The sequence below is a fragment of the Mauremys mutica genome, chromosome 4 (assembly GCF_020497125.1).
Source record: "Mauremys mutica isolate MM-2020 ecotype Southern chromosome 4, ASM2049712v1, whole genome shotgun sequence".
NCBI classification, from domain to species: Eukaryota; Metazoa; Chordata; order Testudines; family Geoemydidae; genus Mauremys; species Mauremys mutica.
Window position 1 is genome coordinate 61281034 of NC_059075.1, and position 17566 is coordinate 61298599.

General features: G+C 44.7%; 2 protein-coding genes across 10 annotated transcripts in view; one reads left to right on the forward strand and one right to left on the reverse strand.

Moving 5' to 3' along the window:
* EXD1 (exonuclease 3'-5' domain containing 1) overlaps window positions 1-13581 on the reverse strand; it is a 46186-nt gene extending 32605 nt beyond the window's left edge. Inside the window, exons 1-4 of one of the 8 annotated variants that reach the window (XM_045013894.1) lie at window positions 13417-13581; window positions 12219-12456; window positions 11078-11146; window positions 8803-8860 (exon numbers count right to left, since the gene is read on the reverse strand). In XM_045013894.1, the coding sequence (XP_044869829.1) occupies window positions 8803-8860; window positions 11078-11146; window positions 12219-12351 (260 nt within the window). In that variant the 5' untranslated portion in view covers window positions 12352-12456; window positions 13417-13581. Of the gene's footprint in view, window positions 1-8802; window positions 8861-11077; window positions 11147-12218; window positions 12457-12853; window positions 13016-13334 lie in introns of those variants that run through there. The other 7 variants (XM_045013887.1, XM_045013888.1, XM_045013891.1 and 4 more) reach the window with 7 other exon arrangements.
* Window positions 13393-17566, forward strand: part of CHP1 (calcineurin like EF-hand protein 1) — a 37185-nt gene continuing 33011 nt past the window's right edge. Inside the window, exon 1 of one of the 2 annotated variants that reach the window (XM_045013896.1) lies at window positions 13393-13422. In XM_045013896.1, the coding sequence (XP_044869831.1) occupies window positions 13408-13422 (15 nt within the window). In that variant the 5' untranslated portion in view covers window positions 13393-13407. Of the gene's footprint in view, window positions 13423-13636; window positions 13902-17566 lie in introns of those variants that run through there. The other variant, XM_045013897.1, reaches the window with a different exon arrangement.

Here is a 17566-nt window from a genome sequence, read left to right on the forward strand (position 1 = left end):
TTTCACCAACTCTCCTTGCCGATGTTATGGCAACTAAGAAACCCACCTTCATGGACATATGGAGATGAGAGGAGGTAGCCAAGAGCCCAAATGGAGGTTTCATGACAGCATGAAGAACGGGGTTAGAGTCCATGCAGGCGCTTTTGGGTAAATTTCAGGGTAGAGATTTTGCAGGCCCGTGAGAAAGCGTTTTATGGAGGGGTGGGTAAAGAGTGAATAACCGTCTAATAGGTCATGGAAGGTGGTAAGCGCCGCCAGGTGAACTTTGATGGAGCTGAGCGAAAGTCCGTCCTGTTTTAGTTTCAGAAGGTAGTCTAGAATGTTAGGGAGGGTCACATTATTGGGTGTGAAGTGATTACGTGAGCACCAGAGGGCGAAACGCTTCCACTTCTGCAGGTAGGTTTTACGAGTGGAGTCTTTCCTACTGTGCAGGAGGACATATTGGACTTGCTCGGAACAGGCTAGTTCATGTGTCTGAAACCATGAAGGAACCAGGCTGTGAGGTGGAGCTTTTGGAGCTGGGGGTGAAGAACTCGTCCATTGACCTGGGAAAGGAGGTCTGGCCTGTTGGGGAGACCCCGTGGGTGATGGGAGGACATGCGGAGTAGGTAGGGATACCACGTCTGTCTTGGTCAAGCCGGGGCAATAAGGATGACCCGGGCCTTGTCGTCCGCAATCTTCCAAAGAACCCTGTGTAACAGAGGAATTGGTGGGAAGGCGTACAGGAAGGAGTTGTTCCATGGGATGAGGAATGCATCTCCTAGGGATGCAGTCCCGAGTCCCGCTCTGGAGCAAAACAGGGGACATTTTCGATTCTGGGTCATGGCAAAGATATCTATTGATGGGGTGCCCCAGAGGGAGAAGAGCTGTTGGAGTACTGCGGGGTGCAGTTCCCATTTGTGTTCTGTTGAGAAGTGCCTACTGAGTGTGTCGGCAGTAGTGTTGTGGCAGCCTGGTAGATAGGAAGCAATGATTTGTATTCGATGTTGTATGCACCAATTCCATAGTCGAATGGCTTCCATGCAAAGGGAATGTGATCGGGCTCCCCCTTGTCTGTTTATGTAGTACATGCATGCTATGTTGTCTGTTAAGACCCGAAGAGATTTGTTCTTTATGAGGGGAAGAAAGTGAAGGCATGCTCGCCTCACTGCTCTGAGCTCTAAGAGATTTATATGTAGATGGATCTCTGATGCGGACCACCGGCCTTGTGCCCTGTGTCCCCCTAGGTGCGCTCCCCAACCGATTAGGGAAGCGTCCGTGGTGAGCATGAGCATTGGGGATCGTTGATGGAAGGAAACCTCTGTGCAGAGGTTTTCTGGACTTGTCCACCAATGTAGGGAAGCTATAACATTGGGAGGAGGAGTCAGCAGCATCCCTAAGGTGTGTCTGTTGGGTTTGAAATTGGAATTGAGCCAGCCCTGGAGACATCTCATGTGTAGCCTGGTGTGCTGAACCACGAAGGTGGTGGCTGCCATGTGACCAAGCAGCTGTAGACAGATTCTTGCCTGTGTACTGGGACGAATAGAGAGCGTGCGTATGAGCTGCGTGATAGCAAGGAATCTGTGATATGGGAGCGAGGCCCTGCTCTGAATTGAGTCGAGATGAGCGCCGATTAACTCAATCTGTTGTGTAGGTGTCAGGGTGGATTTTTGGATGTTTATTTGGAGGCCTAGGCTGTGAAAGAGGGAGATGGCGAAACGGGTAGCTTGAAGTGTCTCGCCACAGGAGTTGCCCTTGATGAGGCAATTGTCCAGGTAGGAGAACAGCGTGACCCCATGTTTGCGGAGGTGAGCCACGACCACGGCTAGAGTCTTAGAAAAAACTCTTGGTGCTGTGGAGAGTCCGAAAGGAAGAACTCTGTATTGAAAATGATTGTGACCGATTGTGAATCATAGGAAGTGTCTGTGAGCCGGATGAATTGATATATGAAAGTAAGCATCCTGTAGGTCGAGGGCTGTGAACTAGTCCCCTTGATCCAGTGCAGGTATTATTGTGCCTAGTGTGACCATCTTAAGTCTTTGTATCCTCACAAATTTGTTCAGTCAGCATAGCTCTAGTATAGGCCTCCATCCTCCGGTCTTTTTCTGAGTTAGAAAGTAATGGGAGTAGAAATCTGTCCCTTGATGTTGCGTTGGCACAGGTTCCACTGCACCTAGTTGCAGAAGATGCGCCACTTCTGTGCGAAGTAAGTGGTTGTGAGAAGGGTCCCTGAAGAGGGACGGGGAAGGGTAGGAGGGTAGGATATAAAAGGGATGGAGTAACTGGACTGAACTATTTCGAGGACCCAGCAGTCCTGTGTAATCCGCTGCCAGGCATGTTGGAAATTCTGGAGGCGGTGGCCAAATGGGCAAGTAAGTGGTGGAATCAAGGGATGGTCGTGCAGACCCTCGACCAATGTTTCAAAACTGTTGTTTATTCCCCGATGGACAGAAGGTGGTGGCTTGATTTTGATTTTGTCTGCGCTTAGGGAGTCTAGAACGATTCCTAGTTATGTTGTACGGTCTTGGTTGAGGACAATAGTACTGTTGTGTGCGTGGTCTTTGGTAGGATTGGTATCGTTGTCTCCTGGGAAGAGATGGGTGAATGCCCAGGGTGCGCATGGTGTGAAGGAGTTCATCAGTTTTTTTGGAGAAAAGTTTGTCCTTATCAAAGGGGAGATCCTCCACTTTGGTCTGCAGTTCTTTGGGGACGCCGGATGCAGAGAGCCATGAGGATCTGCACATAACCACAGCAGTTGCAGTTGTACTGGCTGCTGTGTCTGCAGTGTCTAGAGATGCCTGTAGGGCCGTTCCGGAAATCAGTTTGCCCGCAGTCAGGATTGATTTGAAGTCTGCTCTCCTATCCTCTGGAATGTAGGAGGCAAATTCAAAAGTTTATTGTAATTATCAAAGTCGTAACTGGCGAGGAGAGCAGAATAGTTTGAAATTCTGAATTGTAGTGTGGAGGACGTATAAACCTTGCGGCCCAAGACGTCAAGGCGTCTAAGTTCCTTGTCTTGCGGGGTGGGTCGATATTGTGACTGTTTCATCCTCTGTGCAACTGCATCCATGACAAGAGAGTTCGGTGGTGGATGAGAAAATAGGAAGTCAGCATCCTTAGCAGGGACACAGTATTTACATTCGGCCTTTTTGGAAGTTGGTACTAAAGAAGCTGGGGTTTGCCAGAGTGTGTCAGCTAGCTCCAGGAGTGCTTCATTTATAGGGAGCGTGATTTTTGAGGGCGCAGACGGTTGAAGGATTCTGAGGAGTCTGTGTTGCGTCTCCTGAACCTCTTCTAAAGGGATATCTTGACTGAGTGCCACCCTCCTGAAAAGTTCTTGAAATTGTTTACAGTCGTCCACGGCCTGTGGAGGCGGAGGGAGGAGGGCTCCGTCCAGGGCTAATGGAGAGTTAGGGGTTGGTGAGTCAGGATATGGTGCGTAACTTGCATACTCAGGAGGGGGCTCAGGCACCCTAGAAGTGGATGGTGCAGGAGATTGAGGCACAGAAGGAGGAGGATTGGTAGGAGGATGTTGCCAAGGGTACCACTGAGGCCAAGGCATAGGGTAGGAGAACCCAGGTGCCGCCCACGGGGGGGCGAAGTAGGGAAACTGAGGCTCGTGACCTTGAGCCATGACCTGAGGTGGCAGAGGTGCCTGTGGAGGAGAAGCAGGAGGGGAGAACTCCGCTTGCTGCTGTAAATCAAGTTCACCGTCAGTGAAAGCCAGTTCAGGTGGAGAGAGTGGCGGTTCAAAAAATGAGCCCTGTGTATCTAGGAGCAGAAAGTGAGGCTCAGGTGGCACTGAAAGGTCACATTGAGTGAGAAACTGTTGCTTCTCCTCCCTGGGCTGAGCTGAGCCTGCTCTCTGCTCTAGCTCATTAGCAGGAGAAAGTGAAAGTGACAGTAATGCTGCAGACTGCTTGGAGGTGCCCTGCAGGGGGTCTGCTGCTGGTGCCCAGGTGGAAGATAGGCTCGGTGCCGACGTTCTTCTCGGTGCCGAGGAGGGGCGCGCTGTCGGCACCGCAGCCGTTTTCGGTGCCGAGGAGGAGCGCGCTGTCGTCGCCGCAGCCATTTTCGGTGCTGAGGGGACCAGAGCCACAAGGACCTTCCCAGCATGGGAGGTCAGGTCCCTGCCTCTGAGCTCTGTCGGAGCCGCGGCTGAGGCATTAGAAAAAGCTGAGGCACCTGCCTTTGGCGCTGTCAGCACAGAGGGTAGGGATCTCGCAGGAAACCCCCTACCCTTCTTAAAGTCTCTCCTGTGAGACTGTTCTGCTTCTTGCCTCTGCTCCAAGGACGGTGAAGCAATGCTCCCCAATAGTTCAGATCTGGCTGGGCAGCATGTGGGAGCGGGTTTAACTTATCCCATCTCTGAAAGCGGCTGTAAGGATTTTTCCATCATCAGCATTTTGAGCCACAGGTCCCTGTCGCGATGAGCTCTTGACTTGAGACTTGCGCAATGGATGCACTTTGCAGGGATGTGGGTGTCCCTGAGGCACTTCACACAATGTGAGTGCCCATCTGTCCGTGGCATGGAGTCCTGACAGGAAATGCACCTTTTGAATCCTGAAGCTCCTGGCATTATGAATTAGAAATGGCCAGGGAGAGTGTCTCAACGGGAGACAAGCCTGAGGGATTTTTTTTCTTTTTAACTAAGTAACTATGTAACTCTCCTAAAGGAAGGGAAAACAACTGGGATGTAATTAATAATTATTTCTATGTTCTTCGTTACTGTTTCCTATAGAGACCAAGGAAGAAAAGGCAGCACTGCCCCGAGTCCCGTCTTCAGCCGAGGATGGTTGAGAAGGAACTGAGGAAGGTGTGGGGCGCACGCACTCAGGAAGATTCCAACGAGACAGGAGATACCAACTGAGTGCGTGCGTCCCAACCAGGTACTCCTACCGAAAATCTCCGATCAACAGCACCGGGACGCATCGTCACCTAGAGTGGAGCACCCACAGGGACAGCACTTGAAGAAGAACAGGTAATCACATCCCATCACCCATTCCTAGCTTCTGGCAAACAGAGGCTAGGGACACCATCCCGGCCCATCCTGGCTAATAGCAATTGATGGATCTATCTTCCATGAATTTATCTAGTTCTATTTTGAACCCTGTTATAGTCTTGGCCTTCACAATACCCTCTGGCAAAGAGTTCCACAGACTGACTGTGCATTGTGTGAAAAAATAATTTCTTTTGTTTGTTTTAAACCTGCTGCCTATTCATGTCATTTGATGACCCCTAGTTCTTGTGTTATGAGAAGAAGTAAATAACACTTCCTTATTTACTTTCTCCACACCAGTCATGATTTTATAGACCTCAATCAAAGCTCCCCTTAGTCAACTCTTTTTCAAGCTGAAAAGTCCCAGTCTTATTAATCTCGCCTCATATGGAAGCCATTCCATACCCCTAATCATTTTTGTTGCCCTTTTCTGAACCTTTTCCAATTCCAATATATCTTTTCTGAGATGGGGCGACCACATCTGCACACAATATTCAAGATGTGAGCGTACCATGGATTTATATAGAGGCAATATGATATTTTGGGAATTATCTATCCCTTTCTTAATGATTCCCAACATTCTGTTCACTTTTTTGACTGCCACTGCACATTGAGTGGATGTTTTCAGAGAACTATCCACAATGACTCCAAGATCTCTTTCTTGAGTGGTAACAAATAATTTAGACCTCATTTTATATGGATAGTTGGGATTATGTTTTCCAATGTGCATTACTTTGCATTTATCAACATTGAATTTCATCTACCATTTTGGTGGCCAGTCACCCAATTTTGTGAGATCCTTTCATAGCCCTTCACAGTCTGCTTGGGACTTAACTATCTTGAGTAGTTTTGTATCATCTGCAAATTTTGCCACCTCACTGTTTACCCCTTTTTCCTGATCATTTATGAATAGGTTGAATAGGACTGGTCCCAGTACAGATCCCTGGGGGACACCACTATTTACCTCTCTCCATTCTGAAAACTGACCATTTATTCCTACCCTTTGTTTCCTATCTTTTAACAAGTTACTGATCCGACCTTCCCTCTTATCCCGTGACAGCTTACTTTGCTTAGGAACCTATGGTGAGGGACCTTGTCAAAGGCTTTCTGAAAATCTAAGTACACTATATCCCCCTTGTCCACATGCTTGTTGACCCCCTCAAAGAATTCTATTAGATTGGTGAGGCATGATTTTCCTTTACCAAAAACTCTTCCCCCAACAAATTATGTTTATCTACATTTCTGACAATTTTGTTCTTTACTATAGTTTCAACCAGGTTGCCTGGCCTGTAATTGCCGGGATCACCTCTGGAGCCCTTTTTAAAAATTGGTGTCACATTAGCTATCCTCCAATCATTTGATATAGAAGCCAATTTAAATGATAGGTTACAAACTACAGTTAGTAGTTCTGCAATTTCACATTTGGGTTCCTTCAGAACTCTTGGGTGAATACCATCTGGTCCTAGTGACTTTTTACTGTTTAGTTTATTAATTTGTTCCAAATCTCCTCTAATGACCTCAATCTGCGACAGTTCCTCAGATTTGTCACCTAAAAAGAATGGCTCAGGTTTGGGAATCTCCCTCACATCCTCAGCCGTGAAGACTGCTGCAAAGAATTCATTTAGTTTCTCCACAATGGCCTTATCATCCTTGAGTGCTCCTTTAGCATCTTGATCATCCAGTGGCCCCGCTGATTGTTTAGCAGGCTTCCTGCTTCTGATGTACTTAAACATTTTTTTTGCTATTACTTTTTGAGTCTTTGGCTAAATGTTCCTCAAATTCTTTTTTCGCCTTCCTAATTGTATTTTTACACTTCACTTGCCAGAGTTTACACTTCACTTGCCAGAGTTTATGCTCCTTTCTATTTTCCTCACTAGGATTTAATTTTCACTTTTTAAGGGATGCTTTTTTGTCTCTTTCTGCTTCTTTTACTTTGTTGTATAGCCACAGTGGCACTTTTTTCATTCGCTTACTGTGTTTTTTCATTTAAGTTGCACGTCTATTATGGTGTCTTTAAAAAGTTTCCATGCAGCTTGCAGGGATGTCACTTTTGGCACCGCACCTTTTAATTTCTGTTTAACTAACTTTCTTATTTTTGTGTAGTCTCCCTTTCTGAAATTAAATGCTACAGTGTTGGGCTGCTGTGGTGTTTTCCTCGCCACAGGGATGTTAAATTTAATTATATTATGGTATTATTACCAAACAAACAGTCAAGCTATATTCACATCTTGGATCAGATCTTGTGCCGCACTTAGGACTAAATCAAGAATTGCCTCTCCTCTTGTGGGTTCCAAGACTAGCTGCTCCAAGAAACAGTCATTTAAGGTGTCAAGAAACTTTATCTCTGCATCCCATCCTGAGGTGACATGTACCCAGTCAATATGGGGATAGTTGAGGTTTTTTTTTATTTTTATAGCCTCTCTAATCTCCCTGAGCATTTCACAGTCACTATCACCATCATAGTCAAGTTGTAAGTAATATATCTCTACTGCTATATTTTTATTATTAGAGCATGGAATTACTATCCATAGAGGCTATGGTACAGTTTGGTTCATTTAAGATTTTTACTTCATTAGATTCTATGCTTTCTTTCACATAGAGTGGCACTCCCCCACCAGCACGACCTGTTCTGTCCTTCCAATATATTTTGTACTCTGGTATTACTATGTCCCATTGATTATTCTCATTCCACCAAGTTGATGTGATGCCTATTATATCAATATCCTCATTTAATACAAAGCACTTTAGTTCACCCATCTTATTATTTAGACTTCTGGCATTTGTATAAAAGCACGTTAAAAACTTGTCACTTTTTAGCTGTCTGCCATTACATCATGTAATTGAATGGGATTATTTTTCATTTGACTGTTTCTCATCAGATCTTACCCATATTTTCAAGGAATACTGAAGCACCTGGCTTAGGATTGATCTACACAGTTTTATGGCCGATTTAACTATCTTGGTTAGGAGTATGCTTTTATACCAAAACACTTACATCAGTACAATCCATAGTGTTTATAAGCTATATCCCTATAAGCGCTGTTACACCATCATAACTGCATCCACACTAGGGGGTTATACCTCTTGAACAATATCTGTTTCTACACCAGTATAATTAAAGCAGTACAAGTGAGAAGACAAGCCCCATAAGACATACAGGGTCATTTATCAAAAAGCTTCTATTTAACAAGATTTATTCATCAATCCTTTAAACGACTAAGTTAGACTTTTTGTATATGTAAGAGATTGCTGCTAAACAGAGTGGTATTTGCCTTGCAAACTCCACTTTAAGGGAGCGGTTAGCAAAAGCCGGTCAATCCCCATTTCCCTTATGAGGGAAATTAAATAGTTTCAAATATGACCTTGGGAAATACTTGAAAACCAAGTAACCTAACACAATTTGTGTTGGAGATGCAACTCTGAGTAGAAATGAAAGAATTTTAAGTACAAATCCACACCTGTGTCAGCTTCCAGATGTCACATTCACCTACATTTGATAAGGTTTTAAATGTAGCTTCCCCTGTACAACTGTTTGACCTTGGATGAAGGGGTTTTTGTGAGAAATATTCCCTGGAAACCACAAGTTCATTATACAACAAACCAAACAAATTATTCATTGGTGGAGGAAGGAGGAACATCTTAGAAGAGTCTTTTCAGTAATCGAAGCACCCCAGCCATCTCTTTACCCACTCCCTCTCAGAACAGTTCAACACAACCTTGGTGTCACTTAACCTTACACTCATAAGATTTTCCATCCATTTGTTGGCTATTGTAATAGGTACATTCTTTTTCCAGTCATGAAAGAAAAGTCCCTTCCAACATACCTGATGGGAGTTACAGCTCCCCTTGCTTCATCTTGTTCCAGTTCCTCCAGCAGTTCTACTGTAATAAAAAACAACAACTTCTGTTACAGCTCTAACATCAGCAACTCTTTGACTAGAAACTACATTTAATCCCCAAGAAGTTGAAGATGAGCCAGAACTAGTACTGACCAGTGTGGAACACAGTCATGGCAGGGCATAGTGAGAAAAGGGGCATTCATTGTAAAAAGTAATTATAGATCAGATATCACAGGCAATGGCATGCGGTAGAAATATTTTACTCCAGTGGCATTTAAGTTGAACCAACTGATGCTACAGCATCTCTACTGAAACCTATATAGCCCTGCATAAGGCCAATATTGCACCACTACAGTTTACAGATTAAATTTTGTTGTAAATGTGATAAACCAAAGGAGGAGGCAAGGATGTACAGTACATAGATCACTCAGAGCTGCCTTCCATCTCCTTGCCCCCAATGCAAAACTGAGAGTGTCAGCAGTACACAGATAGGCCAGTCTACACTAGGGACATTTCTAAAAAATTCACAATGGCTATCCCCAATGAAGCATTAAAAAGGCCTCAGGGTAGCATACTGCACATGAGTTATTTATCTGTGGGAGTGGCTTCAAAATAAAGTTATCTTAGACAGTTTGTTTCATCAGAAAAATTCTTCTGTCTGAGAATGGAGTGCTCTGACTCCTCTGTCTTTTTGGATCTGGGGAAGAAGACAAGCAGAGGCAATAGTGATCACCCCAACACAGCCTTTCCACAAGGTGTTCACTTCGTTCATTAATTCATGGAAACAAGACAAACACAAGGCTAATAAATCTCAAAACGTACTTTGATCATTTAATTTGCCTAGTTTTAATTAATTCAGATAGTACTTCAGAGCATATCAATCAGTATAATGTGGCACAGTATACTAACCAATGTAACATAGCATACTTTATAAAAATACTTAAGGGTAATTTAAATTAAAGAATCTGATCCATGGTTTGAAGTAATGGCCATCTTTACATTGACTGTAAAGGGCTTTGAGTCAGCCCCATATAGCACTTTATATGTTCAAGAACTCTATAAACATTAACTAATCCTAACAATGCCCTTTGAGATTGATGATCAAGTACTACTATCCCCATTTTATAATTTTTGCGGTTTTGGATACTACTTCTCTGCTGATTTTATCGTTGCATAATCAAATGTTCCTATTTTTTTTAAATGTTCTTCTCACCTATATTGCTATGTGACAGGCCCAAAATAAACAAATGGGGAAACTGACTCATTATATAGGGAAAAGAGCAAAATTGATTATATGCTAAGTGCTGTTATATGCATGAAGTAAATAAGCTGTGTGGGAGCAGAGAAAGAGGAACAGGAAATATTTTCCCCCTGACCTCTCAGCTATAGTAATCTTAGGTTTTATCTATTATTTTAAGTACATTTTCAGACAGAAGAATGATTTTTAAGTTGACAGTGTCCCTTTAAATCATAGTAATAAGAGACCTCTTTATAACATCTACTATTAAATCTTTGAAAGACAGGGAAACATCAGCTATTTTGTATGTGTTTTACAGAATGCACAGTTTAATGAGAACTCTCTCTTCAATATTTCATGTGCTGTTCAAATTATGATGTCTTAATAAGTCCCTTTAAAATGTTTTCAATTTTCATTTACTTAACACTTGGATTATAAAGTTTTATTATAGTCAGTTTCATTTGTTATAATCAGTTTCATTTTTAACACAATTCTATTGTGTTTGGCTTAAACGCTCCAGGGGAAAGTGAAAATCTAAACAAGAGACTACTCACTGAATCTTTTTCAATTTTGTTTTTTCACCTACAAAAGTTTTGCAGACAGAAGTGCTAGTGTAGACAAAGCCTAAGATACTTACATGGCCCTCCCTGATTACTGTAGCATCTGAGCACATCACAATGTTTAATGCATCTATCCTCACAACTTCCCTTTGAGGAAAAGTGGTACTATTATCCCCATTTTACAGATGGGGAAACTGAGGCACAGATAGGTTAGTGACTTGCTCATCACAGCAGGGACTTGAATTCAGATTGCCCAAGTCCTAGACTAGGGCCCTTACCACTAGGGCATCTTTCCTCTCCTTACTTAGGAGTTACTTAGCCAAAACTCTCAATGACTAAAATGTGACTTTTATCCAAATAAGAAGGCCTGAATAGGGCCCATCATTAGAAAAGAAAAACAAAAGTGCTAAACATGTGATAGCACCCATGAACCTCACCCTTGCAGAACAAAGAAAGTTCTCACCATTCACAATTTCATAAGCAAAAAACATCTTCACACCTGCCATGCTTCTGCCTGTCTCCAAGTTCTTCACTGAAATAATTAAAAGATAGGTAGATAAATAATCAGAAACATTGAGCTCTGCAATAAAAGTAAAGGTAAGAACTGATTACGCACCAAATAAGGCCAGAGAACTGTCCTCGCTAATGACAATTGGCAAAAGCACTAAATCAACAATTTCAAATGACTGTACTGAATAAAACTGATACAAAAAACAATGAGTGTTGTATGCAAATGTCTCGTGGACATAACGAGGCAAATTCTGGACTCAGTTATTCTTTTGCAATCCCAAAACTGAGAGCACAGCTGGGCCCATTTCCTTTGTAATGTTACATTAGGTAAGAGTGTTCACTCTTCTGCCGCATGTTTTTCATTGCATGAGTACAACAACGCCCCTCTGAAATCAATGGAAGGTTAGTCTGTGCCTGGTATGATCAGCAGTAGGTGCAGTCTGCATGAAAGAACTAGGCTGCTCAGTCTATTTAGTTTCTGAATGGCTGAAGATTAATTATTCTGGAATTATCAGTGAAAGTCAGCTATTGAGTAATTTGAGTGGCACAGATTCCAGTTGCTCAGCAATAATTATGTGTAAGGCATAAGTACATTGGAACCTTCTCCTGTTCCTACTCTCCCGAAATGAAGACTACATGCAGATTTATCTCGTTCAAGATAAATCCTGAAGGTAGATTATGCCTCTATTTCACTTAAAATCTCAGATATCTTTTAAAATAAACAGCCTCTCAGATTTGTTCACTACATTCAGAATTTGGGCAAGCAATGCCCTCCATCTACTCAGTCTAAATAGTCTCAGAAAAGACCAGAGAATGGAATGGACCAAACACTCTGTTCAGTCCTGGCACATCAAAAATTGTATAACTATCATATGAATCTATTCTTCCTCGTGTGGGAAGAAATGTTCTCTTTCCAATATGGGATATGAAGTTCCAACCCACACACCCTTCCAACATATGATATAGCATGCCAGTGAGCCCCTACCCTATCCAGTCTAGAATATGTAAATACATCTTTGTGAACTCCCCCCTCCCTCCCCAGCATTTGAAGAACTATATTAATTTAGGTGACAAGTACAGAACATGAGTTAAACCTCTGCTCAGAATGATACTTCTGCTGGAATCCACATGCTGCAATATTCCCTGGAAGACGCCACATTTCAAGGTGATTTTCACTGCTTTTCCCAGAATCTCATTGAGGAACTGGTAATCGCTGCTTGGATCCATGCTGGTATATCCCCAAACTAGCTCCCCAAATAGTCTGGTTTTCAGCAGAGTAGAAAATGAAAAGGGGAACTCCTCTTGTTAAAAGATTTGTTTTTCTTAGGACCTCTGCAGGATAATCCAAGAAGAAAAACGAAAAGAGAGCCAGAATCATTTTAATGCCCTCCAGCTGTGACACTCAGCATCCAGTAAAATAAAGCTGCAGATTGAGGAGGAAAGCACCCCAGCATATAATAATTCATATACCTATACACATACAGGCACCACATTTGTCAACCAACTGCATACATGGGGCAATGGTAATAAAGTAAATTACATTTAGCTCTAAAAATCAGCACTGTACACTTCCCTGTCAAATGGAGCATAAATGCCAAAATCTGAAGACCCTTTGCACACTACAGGATTGAAATTATTAAAGTATAACAATCCCAGAAATTTTGCTGAACAGATCACGAGTTTCTCTCCTAAATGGGAACTGTTAACAACTAAGATTAAGCAGACTCACTCACTAAAAAGTAAATGCAGTGCACTGTTAGGTGCTGAGAAGCAGTTATACAGCGACCAACCAGCTCGGCAGCGGTTCCCAACCTTTACCAACACCTCTAATGGTTTGCCAGATCAAATCCCCCTCGCTGCCAGCCAGTGCTCCCTCCCTATTGTGCAGCGCACTAACGCGCCCCACGCCGGGGCTGCTTTTGTGACCTCAACGCCGCCCTTGGGAGTGACCTCGAGTCGCAGCTCACGCAGTTGGAGTGAGAGCGCGTGTCGGGAGCCCCTCAGCCCGCACGCAGGTGCAGGGCAGTCGGGAAGGGCTCGCACTGGGGCCCGCCGGGCAGGGGGAGCCCACAGACAGCCCTGGGTTAAACAGGTCACTGCATGGGGCAAGGAATCACACCAGGGGCCCGGACCCCGCAGGAGCAGCTCCCAAGTTCCCTCCCCACTCGAAGCGACTCGCTACTATATAGCGCGGGCAGAGCGGCGGGCACCTCAGAACATACAAACTCCCTGCTCCTAGCTCGGCACCAGAGCCGCGTTGGGGACTATAACTCCCAGAGTACAATGCGGCACCTGGCGGTGAGTAATCAGTGCCACGCGCCACGCTGAATGCTGGGAGCAGTAGTTTCCATGGGCCGCGCTTTTTGGGCCTCTCGTGATGACGTTGAACAGCCCTAAGTGTGACCGTTAGCGGGAGGGAAGACAGGAGCCGCTCCGCGCAGGCGCTGATGAGCTCTCCTCTGTGAGAGGCGAGGAGCTGCGGGGCGGGGTTACGGCGTGGGGCGGGAGGGGCGCTCCACCCCCCGCGGCCGGGGTTGATAAGAGGAAGCGCCGGGCTCTCTCCACTCCCCTTCCCGCTTACAGGCGTCCAGCCGTGTCGGTGTCCGGCCGCAGCGTCCGGGCCCGCCGATTGGCCGAGCCCGCCGTTGCCTTTCCCCCCATTCTCTGTGCGGTCCGCGGCTGTCACTGCCCCGCTCCCCTGCGGCCGGAGATGGGCTCGCGAGCATCCTCGCTGCTGCGGGACGAGGAGATCGAGGAGATCAAGAAGGAGACGGGCTGTGAGTAGCGGGCTGCCGGCCGGGGCTTTGCGGGCTTGGGCTGGGCGAGCCGGGACGGGCGCGGGCGGCCGGTCTCTGCCCCACCGCCGGGGCGGGCGGGCGGGCGAGGCTACGCGGCTGGCGGAGCTGCAGGAGGCGGCGCTGGCGGAGCAGCGGCGGCGCTGGCGAAGACTCGGGCTGGTGGTCACTTGAGCCCAGGCCCGGGGGTCGGGGCCATTGAGAGCCCGAGCGCCGCTTCCATGCTGCGATCGCAGGGCGGGCCCGTCTGCGGGGCTGGAGGCTTGCTCCCAGCGGCAGTGCGGAGATTGCCTCACCGCCTCTGGCTGTCCCCGGCTGGGCACAGCAGCTCCTGGGTGCCGGGGAAGACGCAGTCAGTTCCCCGCTCCGGCCAGGCGGGGGACCGCTGGCTCGCCTGTGAACAGGTGCTCTCTGCATGACCAGGCCCCTCCCCGCCCTGGTCATTCTCTCCGTCTCGGGAACAAGCCTCCTGGGGGGAAGAGAGATGCGACTCACCGGCCCGTGTGAACCCGTCGTGATGGGGGATGCGATCCCAGCAAAAGGGGCAGACCGTCGCTATAGGATTATGGGGTTTTGCTGTAGGGGATCAGAGGTCTTTACACCCCCGACCTGCACCCCACTGCCCCCTTTATTTGGTGTTCGTAAAGGAGGAACACGCAGGGTGGAAGCACTGCAGCACTTCTTGTCAAAATCAGTTACCTTTGCTGAGAAGCCTCCTTTTGACTGCAAAGGTCCTACTAGCCTCATAGGTAAAACTGTGCTAGTACCAGCCATTGTTTAACTCCGAGTGCTAGCAGAGTTCCTAACCTGATAGGCCTAAACCAGCAAGACTGATTATCTGCTATGGCAGAGATCTGCATGGCATAATGGAAAGCAGAGACTGTCAGGGAGCTGGGTACAAATCTTTGACTCTCTGCTGTAGCTCAGGTAACATGTAAGTGCTGAATAGGGACTGCACCAACCTAAGGCAAGTGTCCCCAGTGGCCTATTGCTATTGAGCGAGTATCAGGAATACAGTACTCACCGTCCCCTGCAACAGCACTATAGGTTGGAAGGAAGGAAGCACAGGAGCTGTTACTATGGACATTAGAAGATGCAGATAGTTTTTGCTTTTGCGTTGCCTGAGATGCGAAGGGAGAAGACCACAGTCAATCTACTTTTGTATTTGCCAAAATATAAATTGATAGGGTACTTTCTGGTAGTCATTGGAGAGCTGGCTTATTGCATGTTTCTGGTTTTCATTGTTTCTAGCTACTAAACTTCTTTAAAAGGCTAAAAATACAGTAAATGGCTTCCTAGTATTACTTTGCCATTGAAGTGATTGCATAGTTGCATTAGGTATGTTAGGATTGCAACTAAGAGGGAGGTTGAAAGCACCATGTATGCGAGGGAGGTGATCCATGAGACTTGAGAATGTGGTCAACAACTGAAAAGTTTGCAAATCCTTGTACTATGAATGCAGATGGACCATTTTAAGAACTGTTGTAGTAAAACTGCTCTGTATAGCCTACCTCATTCTCTAGTTGTTGAACCATTGCCTTTCCATAAATATAGAATCTGGGCAAAATACGAGTGGTGTCACTAATCGTCCATGTATTATAAATGAAACGGTCTTGGTAAAATTGGGTGTTTTGTGGAATAGAAATGATGGTTGCAACTCTGAGAACTTCAGTCATTCACTGCAGCCACCTTTCCTAGAATTAAGAAATCACTTTTTTTTTTTTGATTTCCAGAATTTCATTTGTCTTTTTCAATGTATTGTCTTGCTGCTTCAGCCCCTGCAGAGAACTAGGATCTTTCCAAATTAAACGTTTCCCTACCTCTTGTTTTTTGCCTCTGAGGATATTGTGTCTCTCCTAGCATCTTCCAGAAAGATGCATTTCCACCACCTACATATTCCTGACACAAGTAGTGTGACGGGTTGGATCACAGAAATCCCCTTGGGGCTGCCAACTGATGTGCCAAGACTACTTCTGCCCCTGCTTTCCCTGCTAGCTTGGGACTCCAGCACCCTGTCTTGTTGAGCCAGACACGCCAGTCTGCTCCAACACAGACCCAATGTGATATTGTCCTTTAAGTGTTTCTTGATTGGGCACTTAATTTGCACATTCCTCTCTCAAGAAGCTGACCAAAAGCTTTACTAAGGCTACTTAGAAATAAAGCAAATACACAGCCAATATTCATAATTTCAAATACAACAATGACACATGCATACAAATAGAATGAATAGATTCAGTAGATGTACATGGCATATGTAGCATAAAATACATTCCAGTTATGTCATATACATACATTCATAAGCATATTTCCATAAAGCCTTATGGGGTACACTGTCACAAGTAGATTGAGCACGTAGACTGTTTCCATGCTCGCTGAATTCGTCAACTACCATTTATCTTTACTACCGGCTTATCATGCAGCCCCCTGCACAATGTCAGCCGGAATTTGCTCTACCCAGCGGATCATTGCAAGAGATACACACATCTCTTACTAAAAAGAGCAAAACTTAAAAGCAAGCAAAGGTTTAACTTAAACTGTCAGCCTCTAGATATTCCGAATGTTAGCTAGTCCCAGTACCACTAGCAAATATTTGGGAACAAATCTTTAACAGGCTCCTGATACTTGGTGCATTATACTGTTGTTAATATTTCAGCTAATATTGGAGAATCATTAATAAGCAATGGGCCTGGTTTATAAACATTTAGAATGTGTAGAGACTGACTGTTTAAGTGACAGAACCGGTGCTAGGAGAGTTCCTGCCCTGCTTACCCTTAAATGTTTCATTTTAACTTTTTTTTTTTAGTGTGAGACTTAAATTTCAGATTCTGTTTTTTGTGGTATAAGTTAAAATGTTAATGTCTATTTTTAGGATTTAATTGTTTAAGGATTTATAAAACAAAACTATGCTGTCAGTGAGATTAATTTACATTGATTCGTGTCTATATGGACTGTCACAGTCTATTACATTTTTTTAGTAATCTTTCATTTTTCTGGTCTTTAATTATAGACTAGGAGCTTGATTCTGCTCTACCTTCTGTAGTCTGCACACTGGATGGAAAATTCCACCATTTGGTTAGCACCTTACTCTTGCTTTCCACCTGTGTAAATGTCTACACAAGTAAAGGGCAGTTAAAAAGCAATCATAAAGTACCCGGAACAAAGTTTGGTGGAAAAACACTGTTAGTATCGCTGTGAATATGGATCATTCTGAAGGTTCTGTAACATCCACCAACTCTTCCACCTTTTCATGTTCTCTGTATGTATAAATATCCCCTGTCTGTGTGTTCCATTCTATGCATCCGAAGAAGTGAGCTGCAGCTCACGAAAGCTCATGCTAAAATAAATTTGTTAGTCTTTAAGGTGCCACAAGTACTCCTGTTCTTTTTGCAGATACAGACTAACACGGCTGCTACTCTGAAACCTCTTAAAAGCTTGGTGCTGCTGATACTTCCTCTGCTAAATAGTTCTTAAAGTGAACCCAGCTAAAGCAGAACAGCATGTTGTGACTAAATGTCCAACTTGAGAAATGGTAAGACTATTATATACTCTGAGGACTGTATACTCGTCTCTCTCCATTTTACTAAACTGTATTTTCTCCAAAAAAAGAACAGGAGTACTTGTGGCACCTTAGAGACTAACAAATGTAT